The sequence below is a fragment of the Lissotriton vulgaris genome, chromosome 10, assembly GCF_964263255.1.
Source record: "Lissotriton vulgaris chromosome 10, aLisVul1.2, whole genome shotgun sequence".
Taxonomy (NCBI): Eukaryota; Metazoa; Chordata; class Amphibia; order Caudata; family Salamandridae; genus Lissotriton; species Lissotriton vulgaris.
The window spans coordinates 416129319-416155685 of record NC_141698.1 but is presented as its reverse complement, the minus strand read 5'-3'; the positions used below and the strand labels follow the sequence as shown (position 1 = coordinate 416155685).

The 26367-nt window shown below is 47.5% G+C and overlaps 1 protein-coding gene across 1 annotated transcript in view; it reads right to left on the bottom strand.

Annotated features, from left to right (window-relative positions):
* The window catches only part of CCDC78 (coiled-coil domain containing 78), a 379499-nt gene that overhangs the window by 197799 nt on the left and 155333 nt on the right, over nt 1–26367 (bottom strand). Inside the window, exon 6 of the mRNA XM_086941249.1 lies at nt 23499–23673. Coding sequence (XP_086797375.1) covers nt 23499–23673 — 175 coding nt within the window. The remainder of the gene's footprint in view (nt 1–23498; nt 23674–26367) is intronic.

The following is a 26367-nucleotide window of genomic DNA, read 5'->3' as shown; positions in this document are numbered from 1 at the left end:
TTTTTTTGTATCAAAATTGTAAAGGTTTTAATTAACCACACACAATAAACAAACTTTACTTTACTTTACCTGATGCATTTCGGCATTTCAGGTAAATTTTTAAGTGTGCACCCGGTTACCATAAAATCCAAGTGGATGGTAATAACTTTTCCTAATTGTCCTTTTCGCAATTAGGAAATGCTCTGTACATGCGGTTAGGAAATCGCAAATAGAAAATCCCTAATTTCAATTTCCTATTTTGGGAATCCCAAAAAGCGATTTCTACTAGTTAGGTGTAGAATTTTGTAGTCATGTATATACCTTTCGTATATAAGGAAAGGCTATTTTGTATTTCTTAACGGCCCAAAATAATGATTCGGTCTGTTAAGAATGACACATTCCTTTAGTACATATGGGCGTAGGTCTCTTTCCCCTCACTCGCTCTAACTCACATTCTCCCACTTGCTCCTTATAACTCACACTCCCTCATTGGTATTCACATGTACTCATACTCACTGGTTCTCATTCTCACTTGCTAACACGTACACTCACTAACTCTGGACCGTAGTGCAACTGCTGCACCACTGATAGCTTCCACTCCCTCAACATCCTCCAGTCACTCATTCTGACATACTCATACGCCTTTACTCACTCCCTCATACTCACTTTCGCATATTCATGCACACTCTCAAACTCAGATTCTCACTTTCACTCTCATTCACACACAGTTTCACTCAATCCCATCCACTCTTCATCACTCACAAACACATACACACATGCATAGAGAAATAACATTTCTGTTTAACTTATCTTGCTCACTTAGGTGGCAACTAAGATGGTTCATGGAAACAGCAAAGAAGAAATCTGGTTCTGGACATTGGAACCAGCAAACCATCATTCCCAATGAGAAGCTAGATGGAGCAGCGAGAGCAGGATTAACAAGCATTGGCATGGCCAATAGGTCTCGCATTTGGGGCCTTATAAGTGTTTAACCATGCAAAAGTTAATGTTGTTGCACCAAAGATATTTTGCTGCATAACTAAATACTTATAAGGTCCCAAAAGCGAGACCTATTGGCTATGCCAATGTTTTTTGTTTTAGTTCGATGCTGAGAACTGAAATGACCCTCTGTAGTCCCTATGATGTCTATGGGTTGTGATGGCCATAGACTGGGGCAAACTGTCCTGTAGCAGATGTTTTTAACAGATGTTGTTTGCCCTTCGGCTCTCTTAGAGATCAACCTTAGTTCTAGAGCCCCGACGCTTCCGCGAAGGCATTCATGGCACTTTTACAAGCCCATAATCGCAATCGATGTGGGAAGTAAAACGTTTTGAGAATAAATGGTTATTTAAATTAAGTTGTATGACCTGGAAGGGTTAGCAGTAGGAATGCAGTGAGTTTTAAGAGAGCACTACACTCGGTGGTACTTATAGGGTATTGAAAGAACAACACTGTGGCGTAGAAAGAAACCGGGGCAATTGAAAGAGGCTGAGGACAAAGGGATGAGTGTGAGCACAGAAGAAACAGGAGTATGGTAAACACAACCTAGAGGTGTGTAGACTGAAGTGGCAGAAGCGATGCTGCGAACCGAAAGAAATCATGGTAACTAACACAGCAGGCTCGGAGTGTCGATTAGGAGAACAAAGACATGTTACATGAACAGTAGAGGTCGGAGCATAGAGTGAAAATGTATGCCATAGAGAGGAGACAGGGAATAGAATGATGCCATAGAGGGGAGATGGGGACTATGGAACAGAGGGGAAAGAACTGGAGTGCAGAAAGGAGTCTGGGTGCATAGAGAGACTAGAGGACGGAGAACAGCGTGCATTGGGGGCTAGGGAACAGAGAGGGGAGTACTGGAGTGTAGAAAGGAGTCTAGGGGCATAGAGAGACTGCAGGACGGAGCACAGCGTGCATAGGGGACTAAGGAACAGAGGAGAGAACTGGAGTGTAGAAAGGAGTCTATGGACATAGGACCATAGAGTCCGAAGGATGGAGCACACAGTGCAGACTGAAGCTAAACAGGGGAGACCGGGACCAAGGAACATAGAGGAGAGAAATACAAGTGGAATATATGGGCATAGAGAGTACGGAGGGTGGGCCATAGAGTATAGAAGGAGGTCACATTGAGGTCAGTGATAGTACATTGGTGTTAGAGGGAGTTTGGGGGCATTGGGACAAAATCGGAACACAAAAAAGAAAATCTATCTCGCAGGCATATATGAAGGCACACAGAGACACAAGGGACATGTGAACCTCTAATACTAGGAGGAAATGTAAGAAAGAGACTAGGGTGGGTAAGTGCAAACAGGTGTCTGTGGAAGGGCGAATTCAATTATCCGGGGGATTAGGTTAACAAGCATTGGACGCGCATCCGTGAAAGTGACATGGCAGTGCGGCGTGAAAGTGATCGCGATCAAGTTGTGTGATGGAGGAAAGACAGATGGCGGCTGCACTGGAAGAGAGGCAGATGGTGGCTGCACGCGTGCACGCTCGCATGGACGAAAGCGCTAGGCCACCAGGCAGCACTTTGAAAACCCTGATTACTAAATGTCTCGGAGCAACGGATGCGCTAGATCAGCGAGACCTAAAAAGGGGAAAGACGCATCTTTAAGCAGGATCTAGTTTTACCATATAGGGCCCAGGCCTATTTTGTCCACACCTGAAGCATGAGAATCTCAAATGTCCCTGCCAGCCCACAGACAGGGTTGTGTTAAATTGTACACACTGCCTTGAGCGTCTACTGAGGCAGTATACCCCATGCCCTCCTGTAACCTCAGATGTACCTATCATATGAACGCCAAAAACGTCGTCACTGTGTTTCTGATGAACAAGTCTCCGAGCCTCTGTCCTCTGCGTGTACATCTTTCTGAACATCAAGAAGATGTAGCAATATCAGGCTGCATCTGTCATCTAGAAGAACAAGATGGGCTAAGTGTACGATTGGGGACCAACTGGGACTGTCCACAGCTTTGGAAACTAAGATAGCGACATGGCTTAAAATAAACAATAGCCTTATAAGGAACTTGCACCTTAAAGCTTCTGAGAAGTGACGCCAGTTGTTTTTGATCAAATGTTAAAATTTTTGTTACGTTCTGCTCTGCGGTGAAACACCTGCTAAAGTTAGATCTTGCGGTCAACGGTTCCTCATTAAAAGTGTATAAAAGGGCCACTTACCAGTCCATTCGTTGATCACTTCACACCGTGTTTTTTCACTGTGAAGTGCTCCTAGTTAACTGTTTTGTTTAGCATTTTTTATAAAGGTTATATTGCTTCATTGTACTTTGATATTCAATTTCTCTCTTTCTTTCTTTGCATTGTTACGATTTTAAACTTACTAGATTGCATGTTTTTGCTCATGATCTGCGATGTGTCTTTGACACTTCTTACTAGCTAGATTGCAAGGTGTTATTTTTGATTAATGATGTGTCTTTGACATTTATTGTCTGAATTGTTTGAATACATAGTGTCACTCCTGACTCAATTCCTGCATTTTCAGACGTGTGTCTTGTTATTTCAGATAGCACATTTCTGTGCTAATTTCTGAGGTAAAAACCACACTCCAACAATCTCAATAGCTCTCCCAGCATCTTGATAGGACTGGATGTAAAGGCCAATAAGATGCTAGGGCAGTGCTGGGGATCCTGCCCCTGCTGTACTGTGTGGCTTTTCACTGGCTTCAGGGATGATCTGACAGTCCCATTTTAGCAGCTATACTGTGCTGCCTGAGGCATAAGCAGTAGGTTTGCTAGATAAAATAGATTGTGCCCGTGTGAGGGGAATGTAGTTGCACTACGCTCCTCAGACATGCTCAATCCAGACATCCAGCTACAGAGTGTTTTATTTTGAAACATCATATCTTAGTCCCCTCCTTCTCCTTCTTTCATCAGGAGCCTAGAGCCTGGAGAGGAGCACCTGTCGGCTGGCCTGTGCACTAGCATTGTTTGTGAAAAAAATTAAACTAGTGTTTTGATGAACAATGCTTGATTAAAAAATGCACAGGAGCCTCACAGGAGGCAGAGGTGGGGGCGCATCCAGAATCCCCTGATAATGAAATTGCATTTGCATAACACTTACTACCCCTAATGAGGCGTCAAATCACTTTTTGACAAGTAGTACACTACTCTGGAACCCAAAATGGATTAGTGGTGAATTAATATAGGGAAATATGTGTTAATTTCAGCACTGGAATACAAGTCTGTTTGTTGTTGTTTCCACTTTCCAATAGGAGCTGCGCGGTTGTTGGGCAAAATAAACATTGGGATAGTGCCAGCATGCTTCTGAGCACCACCACAGGATATGTTGTCCTTTAGGCCAGCTAGCTCACGGTGCCACCATAAGCACCCCTAAATCTAGACAGGTAGCAAATGGCTTGGGCAACCACAGAACATGATAACCCCGATCCCCCAGGAATCGTGGTAACAGATCTAAAATCCTTTCGCTCAGTCACTTGTCCTCTTCTCAGAGAAATATACAAGGAATACACAGAGGTGCGTTTTCAATACTTATTGAGCCCTCATGATTCTTGTATAGAGTATATGTGCTGCATTGATCAATAGACAGAAGATCAGCAGTATAAGGACAGTGAACAGAATAAATAGTTACACCATCTTGCTAAAATAATGTATATATGTGAGCATTTGAGAACTGTGTATAGCATACTCCAAATATGCATTCCCTTACCTACTTGTCTATGGTGCGCGCATGCTCTGCCAAGAATTCCCTATTGGATGATCCAACTCCCATTACCTGAAGGGAAAGTATGCAGTTCCCCGTCTTGGTCACAGGTTGGACATCCTCCTCACAAGGATCTGGGGTGCGGTTTTCCATGCAGCGACCTCGCAATGACAGCAAGGGCTCCTCTGCCTAAACTCGGAAATGATTGCTTATTCATATCTGTAGGAAGGTGGATACCTGGCTATGGTTACCCCAGTTTTTTGCCTAGTGTTTAGCTGGTTTTCGACTTAGTTGGCCTGGGATCCTGCTAATCAGGGCCTCAGGCTATCTGATCTCTCTTTAAAATGGACTACATGTACCCTAGGTACATCTCCAACTGGATACTGGGTCACCTTATGAGCCCCTGTACAGTGTACTATAGGTACCCAGGGCATAGGTGCATCCAAGGCCTACCAGGGGCTGCAGCATATCTTTTGCCACCCCTGGCTGATCATTCAAATTGACATAACTGGCTGATCACTCAGCTGGGGCAAGGTGGTGTAATCACCCCTTGCTTAGATATAGTATACCTATATCTAACCTTATATCTAGACACATATACACCTATAAGTCACTCCTATAGCAGGCCTTAACAATCCTAAAGGCAGAGTGCTTGGTTTTATGTGAGATGGTGCTCTAGCATGATCTGAGCCTGTCTGCAGCTTTCGGAACCATGTCCTTACAGCTGTTCTAGGATATTGCCATACCATATACTCTTAAGTGCATTATGAACCTTGCGGTTAAATGCTAACTATGGTTTGGCTTTATCAAAACATGTCGAGTAAGGCGTCATACGATTTGGGATACTACCCCCTTGCCAGTTCTGGCAACGGGGGTAGCATTCCACCCTTCTAGAGGGAGAAGACATGTTGTTCCTACTATTCCCGATTAAAGTTAACCAGAGCCTCAGCATCACAAAATGGATGCTGCTGCCACAGACACAAGTCTGACCTCCTGCTGCTGGGAGTCCTTCCAGCGAGGGAGGCTTGGACAATAGGTTTCCTGCCTTGGGAGGTGCTAGCACCACTCCAGACAGGACTTTGTGTATTGGGACAGGTAGGGCTGAAAGGATTGAGACACTGCCTGGGCACACTAGGTGTCCCATGCATGGGTCAGTTCAAACCGGTGCTGGGGCACTCCAGCCCCAGCTCTGGCACAAAACTGGACAAAGGGAAAGGGGTGTAACCACCCCCTTCCCATGTCCCACCCATAGGAGGGACCTAGCAGGTACTCCAGCCCCTAAGAGTGGTATATAGGTAGGAGCTGATTCCCAAGACTTTAGATTATCCTGACTGAAACACTGAAACGAAACTCTGGACCTTCATCACTCTACTTTGGAAGAAGACGACTGAAGAATCTCCCTTGTCGGCAAGGAGTGACCACCCTGCACAAGCAGGCACCATCCAGCGATCGACGACTTCCTTTGCCGCCTCCTCCCGCCGGAGCCCGAGCCCAGAGCCTGACAAGAACCGGATTCCCAGACATCCACAGTCCCTGCAAAGCTGAGACCCGTGGAGGCGACGAGAGACTTGGGACCGGCCATCTTGAAAAGTCTGCGACCTGCTAACTGTGCAGCCCCCGAGGCCTCCTCGAAGCTGTGCATTGGGGATTGAGAAGCCCCAGCCCCGAGCAGCATCTGCACCAAAGATCAGCCCTGCACACTCCACGGGTTCTGCGGGGGGGCCTTTTGCATTTTCCTGCTCGATGCGTCTGCCCGGTCACTTGCCCGTTGGCTAGTGGCCATCCTGGCGACGATTCTGAGAAACTACACTGCTGGTCTGGTTGCTCCGGACTGGCCCTTGCTTCCCTCAAAAGAAGCAGCCCTTCAGACCTTGCTGGTCTGAGTAAGAATCCTACATCGATTCCTGCGTGGGTTGCCTTTGCCAAGGCTTGTTGACTCTAATCTTGAAGCCGACACTGCCGACAGCGAGAGCCTTCGTGGGACAGTCCGTTCGTGGGACAGTCTGTGCCTGCCTCCTGGTCATCGTCGACGCCTCCTTGTCCACGTAGCTGCAGAGACAAGCTTCCCATCAGCACCTGATTGCAACGCGACATCACCTGGTTCCATCCTGGTTCCATCTTGGTCACTGGCTAGTGCCCCAGACTCTGTCCCCTCTGCTTTCAGGTCCTCTACATCTTCGATCCACCCTTGGATCCACCCGGACTCTTCTCTTCTGGCCGCCTGCAGCATCTTTTCTCCAAGGCTCCATAGATCTCCACGACTAAACCCGACACACTTTGGGACCTATGCACCCGCTTCCTGTGGGTAAGGTAACGCGAGTACTACGGTGCTCCTGTAAAGGTTTACACTCCTAGTGTCCTAGTTTCAAGTGGTTAAGTTCTATTCCAGTCGGAAGACTCCTAAACCTTTAACTTTATAACTTTTACGCACCCATTGACTTCTATGTGTGAACGTGTGTGCCTTTAGACACTGCACACGCATCCCGTGGGCCTCCTGCTCCCTAACCATTGTTAGTCCAGTGTAGCCCCAGCAATTCCCAAGGCCCTAGGCCTTACCATTGTTCGTGACATGGTACTTATACCATTTTTTTAATCTATGGTTTAGCGGGCCATCCCGCCCTATCCATAATTGTGCAACTTTTGTCTATTCTATTAAGTTACTTGTTTTGCTCTTGTGCTTCTGTGCTCATAAAGAGTTAAGGGGTTTGTTTAGAAATAAATACATATATATTTTGAATATATATCCTGTGTGGAGTCCTTTCATTTGGTATTAAAGGGATTGCATATGGTAAAACAGCTGGCTTCACATGCCCTCTTGAGTTTAGCATAAGAATGCTTTGTCCATGCTACTCCTATGATAGCTGGTCTATAAGGTTGACTTTACAACCATCACCATAAGGGTTGTTTGGACTGGTGCAAGGTGCTCACTAGAATAGTGAACATCATATACCAGGCCAACTTCTCACAATATGACTTTCTATGACTTCAAAACTGAGTTTATTCCCCGGTTGATAAATGGATGCATGTATGGTAGTCTTAGGGGTGTTGATATGTGGTGTTTTATGTTGGAATACTCCCAAATGGTGGTGACTGGAGCAAAGGATTTGAAAAATTGACATCAAAGATGTTTCCAGCGATGTGTGTGGTTTTGAGCACGATCTGATGTACTTTGAGTGTGACTAGGCTAGTGATGATATTTTTTGGATTGGGCATATTGTGTTTGTCAAACCAAATGTTTAGGTCACCAAGAATGCATAGGTTGGAGTGTAAAGTTATACGGTTTGAAACTGTGTCTAGAAATGTGTCTGGGAATTTCACATTGCTAGGTGGCGGTCTGTAAAGAAGGAGGAGGTTACAGGAGGAAGTTGGTGTAGGGTTGCATCTGGCGATGAAGGCCTCAGAACCTTGTATGGAATTGTCATCAACTTTGGTGATATTTATTGCTTGCTTAAATATAAAGGCTAGTTCACCTCCTCTTTTGTCTATACATTTTTGTTTGATAGTCCGAAGGAACGGCTTCATGCAACACTGGAGCCATGTCATCTCCCATCCTTGATTCAGTTATGAAGAGTAAGTCAGGTTGTGTGTCAGTGAGTAGGTCGTAGATGTGGTGTTTTAGAGACTGCTTGAGCATTTACTAGTAAGCAGTTTAGAGATTGTGTTTTGGTGCTTGTGTGACTTTGTTGATTACAAGAGCTGGGAGAGCAGCTGACTCCGGTGTGTGGGCTCATGGTTTGATCCCCAGCAATGGCAGCAGCTCAGCTCAGCATCATGTGACTCTGGGCAATAGCTCACTTTAACTCCCCTATGGCACCCAGTGCCTTGAAACCAATAAGGTGTAAAATGTTTGCGCTTTACAAATATGAATTAATATTATCATATGAGTGAGCAGTATTTTTTGATCTTGTAGCAGGTGTGTCATTAGTGCTGGTATTAACTGTATGAGTCTAGCAATAGTGTTGATTTTTATATCATATTCCTCATCCAGCAGACTTAGAAGGCACTTTGTTGGGTGTGCCTGTGTAGGTGGTGGAGACGGGGTTTGAGAATGAGTTGGTGAGCTGTGTTGTTTTTGTAGAGTAGCCTTGTTGTGTAATAGACATGGAGATGGGAAGCTGTGAAGAGTGGCGGGTTTTTTATTTTGTTTGGGTCTGCTTAGGGTGGAAGGCATATGGGTTAGGGGTGGTGGTGGAGCATGTGGGTCATGTTTTACAGCTCTAAATTGTGCAATGGATGACAGGCAGCTGAATGAGAGTTGATGTGTTAGACTATTTGTGGTAAGTGTTGGTGAAGGTAGATAATTTGGGAGTAAAGGTGTAATTTGTGTAGTCTTGAGGGTAAGCCCTAGGACCATTAGGAGACCAGGCCCTTTCAACCAATCACAGTCCTAGCCCCAGCAACCAACCAAAAGCTAAACGCTCACCCCTAAGTCCAATAGAAACTGTAGTCCTAGGAGTCAATCAGACCTATCAGCCAATCAGAACTCTAACCCTAAGCCCTAGGTTCAATTCAAATCCTAGCTGTAGGAGACAATCACATTCCCAGGTCTATCAGCCAATCAGAACTCTAACCCGAAGTCCTAAGACCAATAGAAACCCTAGACATAGGAGCCAATTGGAGCACAGATGTAACAACCAGTAGGAAACTCATATAAGTGGCATGTGACCTTAAGTACAGGATGGAGGGAAGGGGGCTGCTCAAGAAGTCAGAATCTCCTTGGATACAAACAGGCTCAAATCCACACTCTGTAGTTACTGTTCCACTGCAGATAAGGCCCAAATCTAAAATCACTAAAAATACTGCTTTTTTCTCATTTAAATCACTCTTCTAGCCAAAAATAGGTGCTCCACAGACTTTTCAGACACAGTTTAAACCTTAAAATCAGATTAAGCAAAGTCTTAAACACACTCTGCTTAGCCGCTGAGGTGTAGTTTGCTTTTTTATCTTGTTTAAACATAAAAAGAGGTAGAGGTGGATTACCTTCAGCAGGCCTTAGCACAGTATAAGGGGAACTAAGAGATACATTTAAACAGTCACTGGCAGGAAGAAACTGCAGTTTTAAAGTACAAATCACAGAACCCAAAAGATACATTTAAACAGTCAAGGGCAGGAAAAAACAAGCATTTACAATGCAACGGTCTCGCCTTTGCAAAAGTTAGAGCTATTGGCATTGTAAATGACAACATTTTTATTTATGTGTTGGTTTTGAAAACAGATAAATAAATGGCATTGTCATTTACAATACCAATAGCTTAATCTCTCGCAAATGCCAGACCTATTGCATTTGCAACCACACACACACACAGAGCCACACACACACACACACACATAGATGTGGTGGATGTGGATCTGGTGGATGTGGTGGTGTTGGATGTGGTGGTGGTGGATGATGTGGTGGTGGTGGTGGTGGATGTGGTGGTGGGTGTGGTGGATGTGGTGGTGGTGGATGTGGTGGTGGTGGATGTGGTGGATGTGGTGGAGGTGGATGTGGTGGATGTGGTGGTGGTGGATGTGGTGGAGGTGGATGTGGTGGAGGTGGATGTGGTGGAGGTGGATGTGGTGGATGTGGTGGTGGATGATGTGGTGGATGTGGTGGTGGTGGTGGTGTTGGATGTGGTGGTGGTGGTGGTGGATGTGGTGGTGGTGGTGGTGGATGTGGTGGTGGTGGTTGTGGATGTGGTGGTGGTGGATGTGGTGGTGGTGGTGGTGGATGTGGTGGTGGTGGATATGGTGGTGGTGGATGTGGTGGTGGATGTGGTGGTGGATGTTGTGGTTGTGGATGTTGTGGCGGTGGATGTGGTGGTGAATGTGGTGGTGGTGGATGTGGAGGTGGTGGTGGAGGTGGTGGACGTGGTGGTGGTGGACGTGGTGGTGGTGGTGGACATGGTGGACGTGGTGGTGGTGGACATGGTGGTGGTGGACATGGTGGTGGTGGTGGTGGTGGAGGACGTGGTAGTGGTGGACGTGGTGGTGGTGGACGTGGTGGTGGTGGACGTGGTGGTGGTGGACGTGGTGGATGTGTACTCAAACACTGCTCACCCTGCATACTCACACACTGCTCACCCTGCACACTCACACACTGCTCATTCTGCACACTCACACACTGCCTGCCCAGCTGCCCAAACTAGGACCCCCTGCAGTTTATTTTCCATCTTGGACGCGTGAGTCACAATCCGTTCAGCCTTCAGACTGTGCCAGGTGTGAAGTCTGGCGCCGACCCTCCCCCTTTTCCCGATAAAATCCTCAATGATTATTTTTCCTTAGACCCTTCGAAATTGTATATTGGTGCTCAAGAGAGGACAGTAGGAACCGTTAAGTTACTTCTAGTGGGTTAGGTTCGTGTTACATTCGAAGTGTTCATGTATGTATTGACTGGGTACATTTTGAATAGCAGAGTGGCAGACCTCTAGCCACAGTGTAAACAGTGTAAACGAAAACAAAGTGGCGGTTTTGTAGTGTGTTCCACGCCAGCCTCTAAACTATTCCCAACAGTTTATCCGATAACAGGGCAAACAAGCGAACAACCAGTCAATCTGTTTGCAATGCATCTAATGCTGTCCATTTAAAACAAGTTATTAAAAAAAATGTTTATCACGAGTAATTCTGTTCTTTATCTCTTTGGAAATAACAATATAACAATATACAGGCGAAACCTAAAAACAGAGGAGCAGTCAAATGTGCACACCTCGACTCCCACTTCACACCGCTTTTAACAATTGGTGGTACTTCATCAACACTTCATCAACACCTAACTCCCAACAAGAAGACGCTGGTACGACTACGGCACTCATTTCATTCACCCAGGAAGGGAGGCAGCTGGGGGCACAGGACAGGCCGTGCCTTTGAATCCAAAGCAGCGGAGGGGTAGCCCAGTGGGTGCAGTTCCTGCTGAAAAGCTTTGCTGTGTAATGTGCAGATCTTGGGATCAAACAGCTGACCGGTAACAACTGAAGAACCGGTGGCCACAACAATTACGCTGGAAAGATAAGCGCCATTTCTGCACGTGATGCGAGCTATGCCACTGCCTGCGATAATTTTTGCAGTAAACGTGGTCTTTATATGTATTCTTTTATGGCATTTATTTTGTATAGTCCTCACAGACTTCAAAGCCTCTAGCTCTTAAGGTAATGGCTGCTGGTATTATAATACTGGTCTGTTCCATTGGCTGCAGGTGATGTAATTCGCAGTGTCACACTTGATGTAACCCCACAAAATAATAAAACAAGCTATTTAAAAATAGAAATCTGCCTTTGCTACTCAGTGGTGCCCCGCGAGGCCCTCTGGACTGAAAGGCAATTCTGCCTGTCACATGTTTTCTGTTGCACATTTTGAGGGTCACCTATCTCTAGAGTCCCCAGAGCCCCCACCACCACCACAAAATGTTAATAATTAAAGTACAGCCATCTGAGAGCTGCGTATCCCTTTCAAAGCGAGGCCTGCGCGGGCTATTACCCTCAATTACCAGTTGCTGTCCACTCTTCCTAGCTGCAGGGTTAAACTCTGAGCACTTCCCTTTGAAGTCGTGATGCTTTTATCTGTGGCCGGACTCAGGAATTTAAGAAGAACCGTCATAAACGGGGCGGATGCCAAATAAAAGGTGTGTTCCCTTTAAAAGGGTCCCTCGGCGGGTGGAGGGGCGCCGCTTCCCGTCACAGCGCTCCCAAAAGGCCGCCAGCCATTTTCAAATAATCACTAAAAAAATAAAGCAAATGTGATAGTTTAGGGAAGAAAGGAGAGGGTGGGAGCGCAGCAACAAAGCCGGGGGTTAGGGGGGGTGGGGCATAATGAAGCACAAGCATTAAAATGCAGTAGTTCTCGCCTTTCATTAAGTTAAAGCCATTTGCTTTGCTATACAATACCAGTAGCAAAGCAAATGGCTTTAACTTAATGAAAGGCGAGAACTACTGCATTTTCAATGCTTGTTTCTGTCTGCATCAACTTTTATAAAGCCAGGTCGTCCTTGCTCCAGCCTAGAATCACGCCTCATAGTTCATCAGCAGTGCCCCATGGCCAAACATCTAACCTCTTAACAGGTTTATTCGGCTTTGCAGACCTGGGTGAATGAATGAATAAAATGAAAAAAGTGTCACTGTGCTCAAGCACCCACATTTTCCCAAACACAAAGCCGTGAGACCACATCCCCTCCCCAAGGAGGAACCAGATCTACCTTTCACTCCACAAGCCTCACGATTTGAGGAAAGGGGTCCTCTCCATTCCCGAATAACGGCAAACCCTTTGGCACAGGTCATTGGCAAAAACTATTCCTGAAATTTCTGAACACAATATCCTCCATGATGTAAAGCTGTACAAGAACATTATTATCAACTGGAGCAATAATAACGCCCCAACACCCCTACCATCAATGAGGAAATTACTAACCACAGCCAAGAACATTTGCCTTGCTTCCGGTTACTTACAACTTCACAGAAGTATACTCCGATCCCTGCATGCTCCCCGCCCCTTCAGCACCCTTGGTTAATCTTATCTTTGTGGCACTTTGATGACAGTGCGGCGCACATTGAGAAAAGCACACACTTTTTATTTTACTTGACCCACTACAGTAATTGTGGATAATGCGCGTTTATTCCCAACTTGCTGAGAGCAGGTTGGCACAAAATACACTGAAAATTACACAAAACGATAACAGCGATTTTCTGAAGATGCATCGATTTACCTTTCTTGCTCTACTTCACTGTGATCATGAGGATATGGAGACATGTGACTAGGAAATTACGCTTTCATCGTTCCAGCAGGCGCCATAGTTAAAACATTAAACTATTTCACCGGTTATACGTATTGTAAGCCTATTAACCCAAAGAAGGCCTTCAAGTGAGCCAAGAAGAAGCAGGACACGCTAACTCACACCATAGCGATGATTCATTGGTGGTGCGCTTCGTTACCGTCAACAGTACGGTTCTCCCTTCTCCAGAGCTGTGCACGACCCTCACCTGTGTCTGCTCCTCGCAACTTATTTAAAACTAAACCGAAGAGACGGGGTACCAATACAGATAGTGTAAAAAGGAAATGCCACCACTTCGTAATCAGACACTCAGCCTTAGGCTCACAAATACACTAAATCCGGACCCGTAAATCAATTGTCATTTCCCAGGAGAAATGTTTCCTTTTTACAATTCTCCTCATATTTGTCAACTTTACAATGCCACCTGCTCACGCTGGACATTGGATTGCACCCTTCCTGCTTAGGAGTCGGAAGAGAGACCACACCTACTGCCCATTCAATCCATGGCCTCTTGTGGAAAGAAAACTAGGCATTTACCATAAGTCTAGCATGAGGTACATCATGAATGCTTCTGTCTGCCCGTGTCTGCGCCGGGAAATGGATGGCCGGCAGCCAATCACAGCGCGGCCCGGGACACACTGCAAAAAGGGGCGGGGCTTAAAAAAAGACGCAGAAACGCCCCCGAATCGCGTTTTCAGGGGAAAGCGTGATTGACAGCCAATCTCTTCCAGTGGCTAGCCTCCATTTATGGAGCTAGCCAATGGAACAGAGGGCGGGACTAAGCAGTACACTGTAGGGACAATAGATTTCTAGATTGCTAGAAGCTCCGCCCCCAGGCGAAACCTAAAAAACTTCAGTTTTAAAGTACAAAGCACAGAAAACAAGAGGTAAATTTGAACAGTCACGGGTAGAGGAAAAAAGCAGTTTTAACGTTTCAAGAATACACAGCACACAGTCTGTGCTCTTGCTAACTTCTTTGTCTGCCGCTGCTGATTTGCGTCAAGGAGGTGGCTTCACAATTATGTCAGGCATTTACTCTAACAGGCCATAGGCATGCAGCGGTGCAGTGCAGCACCTCGCTGAGCTCATTTGTCTTAATACTTGCTCTTTCTCTCAGATTAGTAGGGCTGGAGATGCGCACCACTGTAGGGACACACATGCAATGCATTTTTCTCCTAAGCGCAGAAAAGAGCTGCCAGCTTCTGCCTTCCTAGAAGGTACTTGTGTGCTTCTTGCCCTTTGCATTTGGTGGACAGCCATATAATAGACTGAAGAGGCAGATCAGAATGACACTGTAGATCAACAGCACCTGGCACTTCTCCCACCAATGCTTTCAGTTTCGGCTCTCCTTTGTATTCTACCTCTTGATCATCCTTACCAACTCTGCAAGTAGCAGTTGGAAAACCTTGAGCCAAAGGGAGAGCAGTGCCCGCTCCAAATCCAAGCCAAATTCCCATTTCAAAGGATCCAAACCTATAAGTGTAGGTCCATAGGAAAACATACCTACTTCAGAGACATGATCCACCTGACACACTTCTTTTCAGAATCCATCTGTTTTAAACTATAAATTTGATGATATGTGACAAGAGTTCAAATTTCATGTTTTTTCTTTAAATCTACTTTTCTGCGGAAGCCCACTCTTTCCTTCCCATATGCTACATTGCATTTTAAATTATACTGCATTGTCCATAGGTAGTCACCTGGAACTCAACACTGTTCATCCTGCCCTTTGTCCCTCTTGTCACTCTCTCCACATGTTGATGCCTTTTCTCATGTTCCCTGTCATCATCCCTTCTCATTTGTCTCAACCTGCCCCTTCCCACTACATACATGTTACCTTTGTCTCCTTTCATATTCAACATTGTCTTCTTGTCTCAGCCTGATCTTCTATGCTCCTTACTCTAAATGGAGACCTAAATGACATACCAAAATGGCATACATGCAATGAACATCATGAAGACATTCACAACAAAGCATACTCTGTAACGGAAGTGAGTGTACCATTGAGAGGGTTCCTGCACACATAGTGCTGAACCAATGCCCTGATAGAGCAGAGTCCGTGCACCCATAGGCAATTTCTCTCATTCAGCCAGAGCGGAGTTCCTACATACAGAGTACTAGGTCTTTGTGCATCGGGAGCTGAGCTCTTCCAAGTATGCAGCTGAGCTCCACTAAAGACAGTGCTGAGCCCCTGCGCAAACATATATCAAGGTGAGCCAGTTCACAGGCAGAGGTGAGCTTGTTCAGCATTCATTCCTATAATATAAAACCTGAGGTTCTCTGGGGACTGAGAAACCAGGACAAGCTAATATTATGTGGGAGTATCACAAGCATCTCACCAAGGTTAATCTTGCACATGGACTGTTTCTAATAGGTATGAGGAGGCGAGGGTGAGGATGACAGTGAGAGAGAAGGGATTGAGAGAAGCGATTGAAAAAAGGGAGAGACAAGGTGGGAGTAGAGAGTGAGCAATAAACAGGAGATGTCAGGATGAGACAGTAATGAACAGCAGCACAATAATGATGCTAAGGCAAACTCTAAGCTATGTTAAGGCTATTTGTGAAGTGCATAGCTCAGGCTGTAGAGTATCCTGCAGCTGACAATGAAATGCTATAATCTTATAATAGCCCTTATTAATTGGATTGAATCGCTTCTGATGTGCGGTTGGTTGGAGGTGATGAGCACCAGCACAAATTTTGGGGGACCAGGACTTATTTTTAGGTTTAAAGTATTTTATTGAAAGGGTTCAGCAGCAAAAAGGAGAACCAGTCATGCAATTGAACCAATGCTTGTTCCAAGGAGCCCCTTTGAAAGTAATGCTCAAGTTCCCCAGCCTCACAAGGGGCCTCTCTAGGTTTCGCTCCCGTGTGCTTAGCTGCAGTGAAGAACAAAAAGCAAAAAACAAGCCCTCTATACCCTTCCCTTTTCAATGAGACAACCCCTCCAACTCCCACCCTTGCCCTACCCTCCCCACCCTCCCTCCCGCCCCCCCCCGTCCAGTGCTTAATGTTTTATAGTGTGTATACTATCGCCCCTATCCCTCCTCTCCTTCTCCATCTGGTGTCTCTATCGGTGGTGTGAGTCTCAGCAGCCTCAGGTATCTCGGGAATGTAAGGTCTTTGAATTCTGTAGCTAGGAGTGCGTGAAAAGGTTGCCACAGCTCCTCAAATTGTTCCACCTCCCCGGCCAGCATGAGTGATAGTTTTCCCATGCCCAGGACATGCCACAACCTGTGTAGCCAACCCGTAATAGAAGGGGTAGTGGTCGTGCGCCAATGTATTAGGATATTTTGAACCGCTGAGCCCAGTGCTATAGCAATCTGCCTACCCCTGCGGGACTTCAATGGATACATTAAGCCATTAGGGAGACCAAGCAGGACATAAGCTGGGAAGCGGGGCATCTCAACCTCAAAACGAGCATCAATCTCATCAATCACCTCTTTCCAATAGGGATGTAAAAGTGGGCACTCCCATAAGATATGTGTCAATGTGCCTTTATGCCCACACTCGCACCAGCAGGTGTTCTCTATGTACCGATTCATCTCATGTAGCCGTTCCGGGGTATGGTACCAATAAGTAGATACCTTGGTAAATGTTTCGGTAAGGCCGACGTGATAGGCGGAGTGTCTCGCTCGGTACGAAATCTGATCCCATTCCCTATGGCTAAGTGTCCTACCCAATTCCCTACTCCATCGCTCTCTGCCAGGGATATAAAAGTGGGAAGGAGGGGGCTGTAACATTTTATAGAGATCTGTAATGAGTTTAGCGTCCGACGAGCGCGTCACCAGCCATTTCTCATATGGTAGCAGTTTCCTGTCTGCCGACTCCCTCACTTGTGGCTGTAGGGCCCAATGTCGTACCTGCCAATATCGCATTCTATCTGTTTCGGCCATCTGATAGCTCTCTTTGAGGCTCTGAAAGGGAAGGACCCCCTCTGTACCATACAGGTGAAAGAGTGCCCTGCAACCATTCGTCCGCCAGTGCGTAAAGGCTCCCGGTTCCATCCCCGGTGTGAAGTCCGGGTTGTCCACAATAGGTGTGAACGGAGAAGGGAACGTGGTGAGATCAAAGAGCTTGTTGGTAGCATCCCATATTTTCAGCGGGACCCTTGTGACATAAGACGCGTATAGGTTCGGAGGGCGGTGTGATCTACGCAGGAACGGTACTTCCTGTAAAGGGCGCCCCGCAACCGCCTGGTCCTGGAATAGCCAGTGCTTGTCTGACTCCCACCTGCTCCACTCAACCAGGTACCGCAACTGTGACGCCCGAAAATATTTGCGAAGGTCTGGGATGCCCAGTCCCCCGACTCCGGCGCTAAGGTAGTCAGGGTCCGCTTCATCCGGGGTTTACGGCCTTGCCAAACAAAGCGGGACACTTCTGCCTGCGTCTGCTGAATCCAGCCCCTGGGGAGTTGTAGCGGCAAAGCTCGGAATAAGTACAGAATCTGGGGTAAGACTGTCATCTTGATCGCCGCTTTCCTGCCAAGCCAGGATATTGTGCCCTTGCTCCATCTCCCCAGTTCCTCCTTGATCTTCTTGCTCAGAGCAGCATAATTAACAGTCACCATCGCCTGCAGTGTGGGTGCCAGCAAGATACCTAAGTACTGTACTTGGTGTTGTGACCAATGCATGGGAAAAAGCCCCTGCAACTCCCGTCTCGTTGCGGGCGTCAGGGAGACGTCCAGCGCGGTAGACTTCCCCATGTTCATCCTAAATCCCGCCACCCTCGAGAAGGCCTCGAGTTCGTCAATACACTCGGGCAAAGCCCGTCTCGGGTCCTCCAGTGTTAGAATCACGTCATCCGCATAAAGGCTGACTGTGTGGACATAACCCCCCATTCTCACACCCGTCGCATCTGGGTTCTGTCGCACTCTCTGGGCAAAGGGCTCCATGTAAAGAGCGAAGAGGAGAGGGGACAGCGGGCACCCCTGTCTTGTGCCGCGTTCGATGGTAAACCGCTTAGAGCTACAGCCGTTCACTCGCACCGCTGCCGACGGAAACTTGTAGCAATTAAACACCATAGACCGAAATTTCTCCCCTATGCCCATTCTCTCCATCACCCGTTCTAGATATGGCCAGTGCACTCGATCAAACGCTTTTTCAGTTTCGACCGACAGTAACATCCTCTCTCCAGGGATCCGGGAGGCCTTTTCCAAAATGTGAACTACTCTCTTGGTATTATCTACGGTCTGTCTTCCAGGCACAAAGCCGGCCTGGTCCGGCTCAACTAAACCTGGGAGGTACTGCGCTAATCTCGCTGCAAGGATCCCTGTGTAGATTTTGAGGTCAACATTTAAGAGGGAGATCGGCCGGTATGAGCTGCACTGAGCCCTGTTCTTCCCCGACTTAGGTATGACCGACACCGTGGCTTGTAAGAGATCTGGTGGAATTGCCCCAGGGGTGGAGAAGGAGTTAAACAGCTTGGTTAAAATGGGCGCCAATGTGGTGCTGAACGTTCTGTAAAAAAGAGTGGTATAGCCGTCTGGGCCCGGGGCTTTCCCATGCTTAAGTCTAGAGATGGCAGCAATAACCTCCTCGATCCGAATCTCTCGTTCTAAATACTCCGCTTGCGTTGGTGCTAGGGATGAGAGGATCACCGTGTCCAAATAGGCATCCAGTTCCCGCATCCGCGAACTCTCCTCCGCGTACAGTTCAGAGTAGAATTGGCGGAAGGCATCAGCTATTTCAGCGTCGTCGGTGACTGTCAGCCCGGCACCAACCGCAATTTCCTTTACCCGACGACATTGGTGTGCAACCCTGAGTTTGTTCGACAATAAACGACCGCATCGGTCACCTCCCGTGTAATAAGCATGTTTCAGAAGTAACGCCGCGAGTCCAGGGTCGACAGGAGTTTCCTCGCTGCCTTCAGCTACCGCCAAATCCTGGGGGCCCCGGTGCGGCGGTGTACCTGTTCAAGTTCGCTGACTTTTTGCGTTAGTTCTTCCCGTTTCAGCCGCCTATCTTTGTTTTCTGCTGAAGAGATCGCAATGAACTCTCCCCTCAGTACTGCCTTAAGTGCTGCCCATTGGGTCGCCAATTGAGTGTCGGAGTTATCATTATGCGACTGAAAGTCCCCCACTGACTCTAGTATGCGTTTCACTACCGTCTTTTTGTGCAGGAGAGTGTCTCGAAGGCGCCAGACCCCGCGACGAGCCGGGTCCGACGGGAGAGCAAAGGTCCCAGAAACCGGCGCGTGATCCGAGAGAGAAAGGACACCTATGTCAGACGCCAAGGCTAGATCGCGGACCGGACCGGTGACCATCAAATAGTCCAGTCTGGCATATGTCTTGTGTGCATGTGAGTAGTAGGAGTAGTCCCTATCTAAGGGATGAAGCCGACGCCAAAGGTCATGAAGATCCAAGTCAGCCAGTTGTGTTTTCCCTGTTTGCGACAATTCCCCAGTTTGCGGGTGACGCTGAGCCGACCTATCCACCTACGAATCAAACACCATGTTCAAGTCCCCCCCTAGGATAATGTGTCTGTCAGGTGACGCTGTGACGTCCACTAATGCAGAGTGAAGGAAGCGCTCCTGATGCTCGTTCGGGCTGTAGATTGTCCCAATAGTAAATGGCAAGGCCCCCAGCTTGAACCTATAGGCTAGAAGTCTCCCTTTCTGTTCTGTGAATTTGTGCAACACTTCCCCCCTAAAGAATTTGGATACTAGGATCGCTACCCCAGCTGTTTTAGTAGTGTTGGAGGAGAAGAACTGTGTGGGGAAGTGGCGGGACCACAACCTATGGCAGTCACGTGCTAATAAGTGAGTCTCCTGGAGAAGACAGATGTCTGCTTGCGTGCCCTCTAGCAATGACAGGATCGCTTTTCTCTTCGTAGGATTGTTAAGCCCCTTGACGTTTAGGGTCACAACTTTGAGGTCCGCCATACATGAGCATGACAATGTTGCAAAAGCGGTGGATCAGGGTCACCGAGCAATAAACCATCAGCCAAACTGACCTGAGAGCCCCGACAGGGCGGTGCGGATGCAACAAGAGCACTGGATGGGACTTTCCCGAACTCCCCACCCCCAACTCCCTGGTCCCCCAACCCCCAACTCCCCTCCTCCCATTTCCCCAACTCGCCCCCCAAACTCCCCCTTTCCCTCCCCCTCTCCAAACCCCCCAGAATCCTGGTACTAATAGTCCCAGTCGTGTCCCTACTGGACAAGTCTGTGTTATAATACCTTAGTGGACGTCCAGCCACACGCATCCTTCCCTCTGCCCCCCCCTCCACACCCAAAGCCAGCCACAACAGCAATGCAATGTCGTTCTCCCCCCGGAGCCGTTTTACGCGGTCAGTGCGACACCACCATCAACCGCTAAGTCTCTGGAAACAGTTTGGATGGCATTAGCCATCTCGGCTCTGATAGTGGGTGAGCCCGGCCTCCGCGATACAGTCGGTGTCCTGCGCCTTGCGACCCTCCGCCATCCTTCGTCGGTGGCGCGTCTCCTCCGTGGTGTGGGAGATTCCTCCTCTTCCGCGGTGATCCCTAATACTTCACACGTGTCCTGGAGGGACCGCAATTGGTGTGCTTCGCCATTCCACCTGAAGATTAGGCGGAAGGGATGTCCCCATGAGTAGGGCGTTTCATGCTGCCGCAGAAAGTCCGTAGCTTTCTTGAATGCTTTACGCTTTTGAAGTGTGATTGCGGAAAGGTGCTGATATAAGACTACAGGGTGACCACGGAACGTTAATGATTGTTTCTTCCGCGCCTCAGCCATGATCCTTTCTTTCAGCGGGAAATCGGGGCGGAAGGCCAGTATTTCTGGTGGCGGGCCTGTTGCTCGCCGTGGCGGTCCCACCCTGTGCGCCCTGTCTATCCTTATGGGAAAGTCTGCTACCTCACCCAGTATGTCTCGGAAGAGCTCCCGTAAGTGATTGGCAATGTCTGTGTTCTCCTCCTAGGATGGTACTCCCCGGACCCTTACGTTATTTCTTCGAGACCTGTTCTCCAAGTCCTCATTGTGCAATTGAAGGTCTAGGTGCTGATCTCTGAGGCGCAGTATCTCCTGCTGTAAGTGTGTCATTCCTTCGTCTTGTCGCTGTGTGGAGCTTTCCACCGTGGCCACCCTCTCACCAAAGCCATCCACTTCCCTGCGTATTTCACATACCTCTCCTGCTACCTCTTGTTTCAAGGCCTGGAAGTCGTCCCGCAATGTGCCAAAAAGGTATTCTAAAAAGGACCTGGTGACCGGGGGCTCTCCTGTTCCCGCTAATTGTGAGCCACCAGCCGAGCCCGGTGATGGTGGATTCCTGTCTCCCCTGACCTGGGATCTGCCAAGCATCTCTGGGAGCGTGTGGTCATTCCTTTTGTGCCCTTCTGTTCGGCCATTTTGTCTGCAGGCCTACCTCTCCGCACCTGAACCGCTTCGACCAACCAACGCACACAGTACCAATCCCGACCCTCACTTCCGGGCAGAGGCGGTCGTCCCAAACTGCGGTGTGCCGTGTTCAGCCAGATGACCAGTACTCTTTCACCTTCATCCAGGTCTAAGATGGCCAATCGGTGTCCCCACTGAGCGTAGCCCACCGCAAACCGAGCTCCAGGCATGGGGGGGCTGTGGAGACTTTCGGCGCCAGCTGCGGCCTCTCTGCGGAAGGTCGCACGCACTGTCTTTGGGCCCAGGTCTCCAGCTGGTCAACGGAGGCCTTTATTCCGATACTTTACCCTTGTCCCAGGCAACCACCACACAGCATCTTTGTCCGGTTTCGCACCAATCCTCCTGTTCCCTCTCAGGCTATACCACTAGAGCATTCATTGGTGGGCACCCAGACACCGGAGAGCGTTATGCGGCAACTTCTCCTGCGGTCCGGGTCTAGTGAACCTTCCCATCGGTCTCCAGGGCTCGGGTTAGCGTCTCTCACCGCCCCTTCGATAGCGTCCCGTTCCGGCATTGTGGAGACTCTCAGAGGGGGCCCCAAGCTCAAGTTCTCTGATTGTGCCCCCTACCCCTCCTCGGCAAGTTCCCGCTGTCCGGTTCGGGCTTCCTCGCGGTAGGCCGCAGCCGCTTCCGGTATGCGATGCGCCACTCGCAGGCAATCTTCGGAGGTCTTAACCGGGTATCAGCGGGGCTGGGTCTCAGGCCAATGGTGACCCGGTAGCTCTCCTTGCTCTCCCCGCACTTTCAGGCGGTTGAGGGGGGAGAATAAGCTTGTTTAAGGGCTTAGGGCCTGGACGGGTACGGGAGTTAGATGGACTATCATATTTCCACCAACAGTACCTTTGCTGGTGGAACATTACACCAATGGCCCATGGATTTGCAGCCTACTGTTAAAAATGTGGTGGATGGTTTAGTCCACCATATTACAAGTGCATTAAAGTCATTGGCACTTTTAATACAGCAGACTGGACATCCCCCATGTTTTAACGGAGTACCCTGTTCACCCGCCAGACTATAAACAAGGTGATATTGAGAAATGTTTCATCTATCTTGTACATGCATAATTTTCAAGCAAATCAAACTTAACACACTTCACTTTCTCCTCACTTATAAATGAATTGCCAAGGCTTGGAGCAAGCGGTGGTAGAAGGCTGGGTTGGGTCTAGTAGTCGGCCCCAGGTAACAGGACCAAGATGTCGGTGAGATGGTGACCATGGCATAACAAACTCTGTAAAATGGAGTGCAACCTAAGTGGAACTATGATTGCAGCAGCCAATTGCATGTGAATAGGGCTGGAAGGCAGGTAGACCTCTAGTATGTCAGTAGGTACTCTGTGAAAAGGTTTAGAGCAGGCAGGAATGTGTGAAAGGAAGTAGTAACTCCAAATGGCTGAAAGGTGTGCTGGATGAGAAGGTTGTCTGTGGCTGAAGCCCCAAGGAAGGTGAGAGTAGGGATTCTGTAGGGTCTTAGCTGTGTGCCTTGGTAGAGCAGGGTGGGGCAGGAGAATGGAAGGAAGGTCATAGGGGCTCCAGCATGCCTATGATTAAAATGTTTAGAGGAAATGGCATAGAATACATGTCACTTGAACATTGTCATCTCCATCTCATTATACTCAGGCTCATTCCATAATGTTGGAGTACCACTATGACCAATAATCCCAGCCCTAAAAGTACCCTTGGCCATTCCCGTCCTTGGAAGTGCAGACAAGGATGCTGGGACTGGAACCTACCTTCACATAGTAGTTGTTGAGAACAGGGAAATTCTTGACTTGGGCCAAGGCAGTGCAGGTTTTGAGTATGGCAGACAGACGACGTGGATCAGGGTCAGGCGGAAGGCAGCATATAACCCTTGTCTTGCAGTTCCCACCTAGGACATCCTCGAGTAACTGGGTCAGTGTTGAGTCACTGCGAAGGGGGACAAAACCAATAAGAGTCACGAGGGAGGAGCCTGAACACAACCCAGAAGTCATGTGAAACTTGCATGGTATCAGCGGAGAGATGTAAGAGCTCACTACTGAGATCTGCTTATAGCCTAGAGGTCACATGTTTAAATCCTAGCATGTAGAAGGCAGCCTTTTATTGTTCAAAGTTTGATAAACTGATTACCAATTAAGTTAGAAAATCATAAACCCTCTTTTTCAAAGTGCTGCAAAATAGAAAAACTGTGGTATCAAAACACCAAATAAATAACACCTTTATTAGCAATTTATAAACTGAGTATGCAGAAGAAGTTGCTCTTACCTTAGGAAAGACTTACAATGACATTTTGAATACATGCACCTTCAGAATAAATAAAGGACCACAGTAAACTACTTTAGCATGTGCTGAAATCATACCACCGTGACTGGCAAAATGCCCTGTCCCATATAGAGCTCAAACAGCTATTTTCTAACTGTTACACCCTGAAAGTGGCAGCTGCTAGAAAGGCGTGTTCTTGTTGAACCCAGGTACAATCTTGGTCCTGGTTGGAGGTATGCTTTAGTAGTGGTGGATTATTTTCCTAAGTGGGTGGAATGCAAGTTCTTGAAATAACCAACTACGTTTGTGATCATTGATTGTTTGAAGGCTATGTTTCAAAGGGAGGGTGTTTCTAAGGTGTTGGTTACGGATAATGGGGTCCCGTTTAAATCCCAGATTATGAAGTTATTCTTATTCTCAATTGGTATCAAACATTTGTCAGTTGAGTTGTATAGACCTCAAGGTAACAGCATGGTGGAAATAGATGCTGAAAGAGATGTTTCAGATGGTTGGTTCATAGGGTGATGATGTGGTGCATGCAGTTTAGGAGAGATTTATGGAGCGATTATAATAAGCAACATGTAATGACTGGAGTGGCTCCTTTTGTGTTTTTGAAAGGCAAGCCACCCTCTTGAAAACCTGATCCTGGATGGGTGATGGATTATGTAGGCATTGGTCAAAAAATGCCCTATTTGGGACAAGTGTGCATGTGAGTTGAGAAGGCTCAATGCAAAAGTAATCGGAGGTACAATGTTGAAAACAAGGTAAGTGAGGTGCAATTTCAGGTGGGTGACAAGGTCACAGTCAAAGGGCCTCGAGGTAGCAATGGGTGGTGACTTTTAAAAGTGGTGGGGCACATGCATCAACGTAAAATCTAAATAATATTCTAAAGTACGGTCATGCTTAAATTTGTATTGCCGAGGTGATCAGGGCACATTCTATTTATAGGTACATTATATTTATATAGAATGTCCACCAATCACCTTTGCAGTACACATTTAACTGTAATTAAAATAAACAAACATAAAGAATAATATTCTTTCCATGATGAACTGATCCTCTGGACTCACGTTGCCAAACAAAGATGTGCATGCTGGGCAATAGCATTCCAGCAAATCCAAGTACTGCTGTCATGCTGGTTTAAATACCAAACAGCATAAGAGAAGTACCAGGAATGGCATGGTCAGAGAAACACAACTGTAGTGACCTGACACTTAGGACGACGACTGACCATAGGGCACTAGGACCCTGTGGGTCATGAGGGCAGTGACCAGGTCACTGGACACCACATCCTGTTAGGGACAGGAAGTGGACAGACAGAACCCGGACTGACCAGAGGACGGAAGTGCAGAGGCTCGCTCCTGTACACATAATAAAGAAGCTTATATCCACCAACCTGTGTCCCGTGTTTGGTGTGCCCGCTGCCCAGTCATCAGGATATGACAACTGGCGACGAAGGAAGAAAGCGGATCGACGCGTGACGACCGCCATCGTGAAGAACCAGGTGCCCACCCTGGATGAGCTGAGAAAGGCAAGGGAGCGGAGATATCAGCGCGGGAGCCCACCCCGACGGCGTCTACAACAACTGAGGCCGATCGCGGTAAGCGCAAAAGTGAAGCGCGAGTCCAAAGAGAGACGCTCGCGCGTTCAAACAAAGGCGTGAGCTCTCGCGAGAGCAGCAAGATCAGGTGGCTGGGGCCAATCACAGAAGAGGAGCGCTAAGGAGGCCATTTTAGGATCAGAAAACGCGAGATTTCGATGGCGAAATCTCGCGTGATCGCAAGCGGCCATTTTAAGAGGGACAACAAAAAAGAAAGGCATAAGAAAAAGCAGAGAAGCCATCTTAAGGACAGGAAACAAAGAAATACAAGTGGAAAGGACACTGAATAAAAAAGACAATTAAATAAAAACGGAAAGGTAGGCTGGTAGAAGAAAAATAAAGAGGAAAGGGACAGGAAGATCCCCATAACAGAATAGCAACCAGTACAACTGGTAGGAAAAGAGGAAAGGGACAAGAAGATCCCCACAACATAACAGCAAAAGGAAGAAACAAAGGTGCAACAAGACAAAAAAAAGCACAAAAGAAGATAAAAACATGCCTGAGACCAAAGAAAGTGCACAGTATCGCAGACCACTGCCATTTAGCTTACCAGAACCACAGGTGGGAATAAGATGGGAAAAGTGGATCATGAAATTTGAAAGATACATGGAAGCCACGGATGTAGTAGAGGGCAAACAGTTAGGGCTGTTCCTAAATCTGGTGGGTGATGAAGTGGATGACCTTCTGAGAACGCTTCCAAAGAGTGAATCAACGCCATACAAATGGCTAATAAAATGCCTGACAAATAAATTTGATCCTCA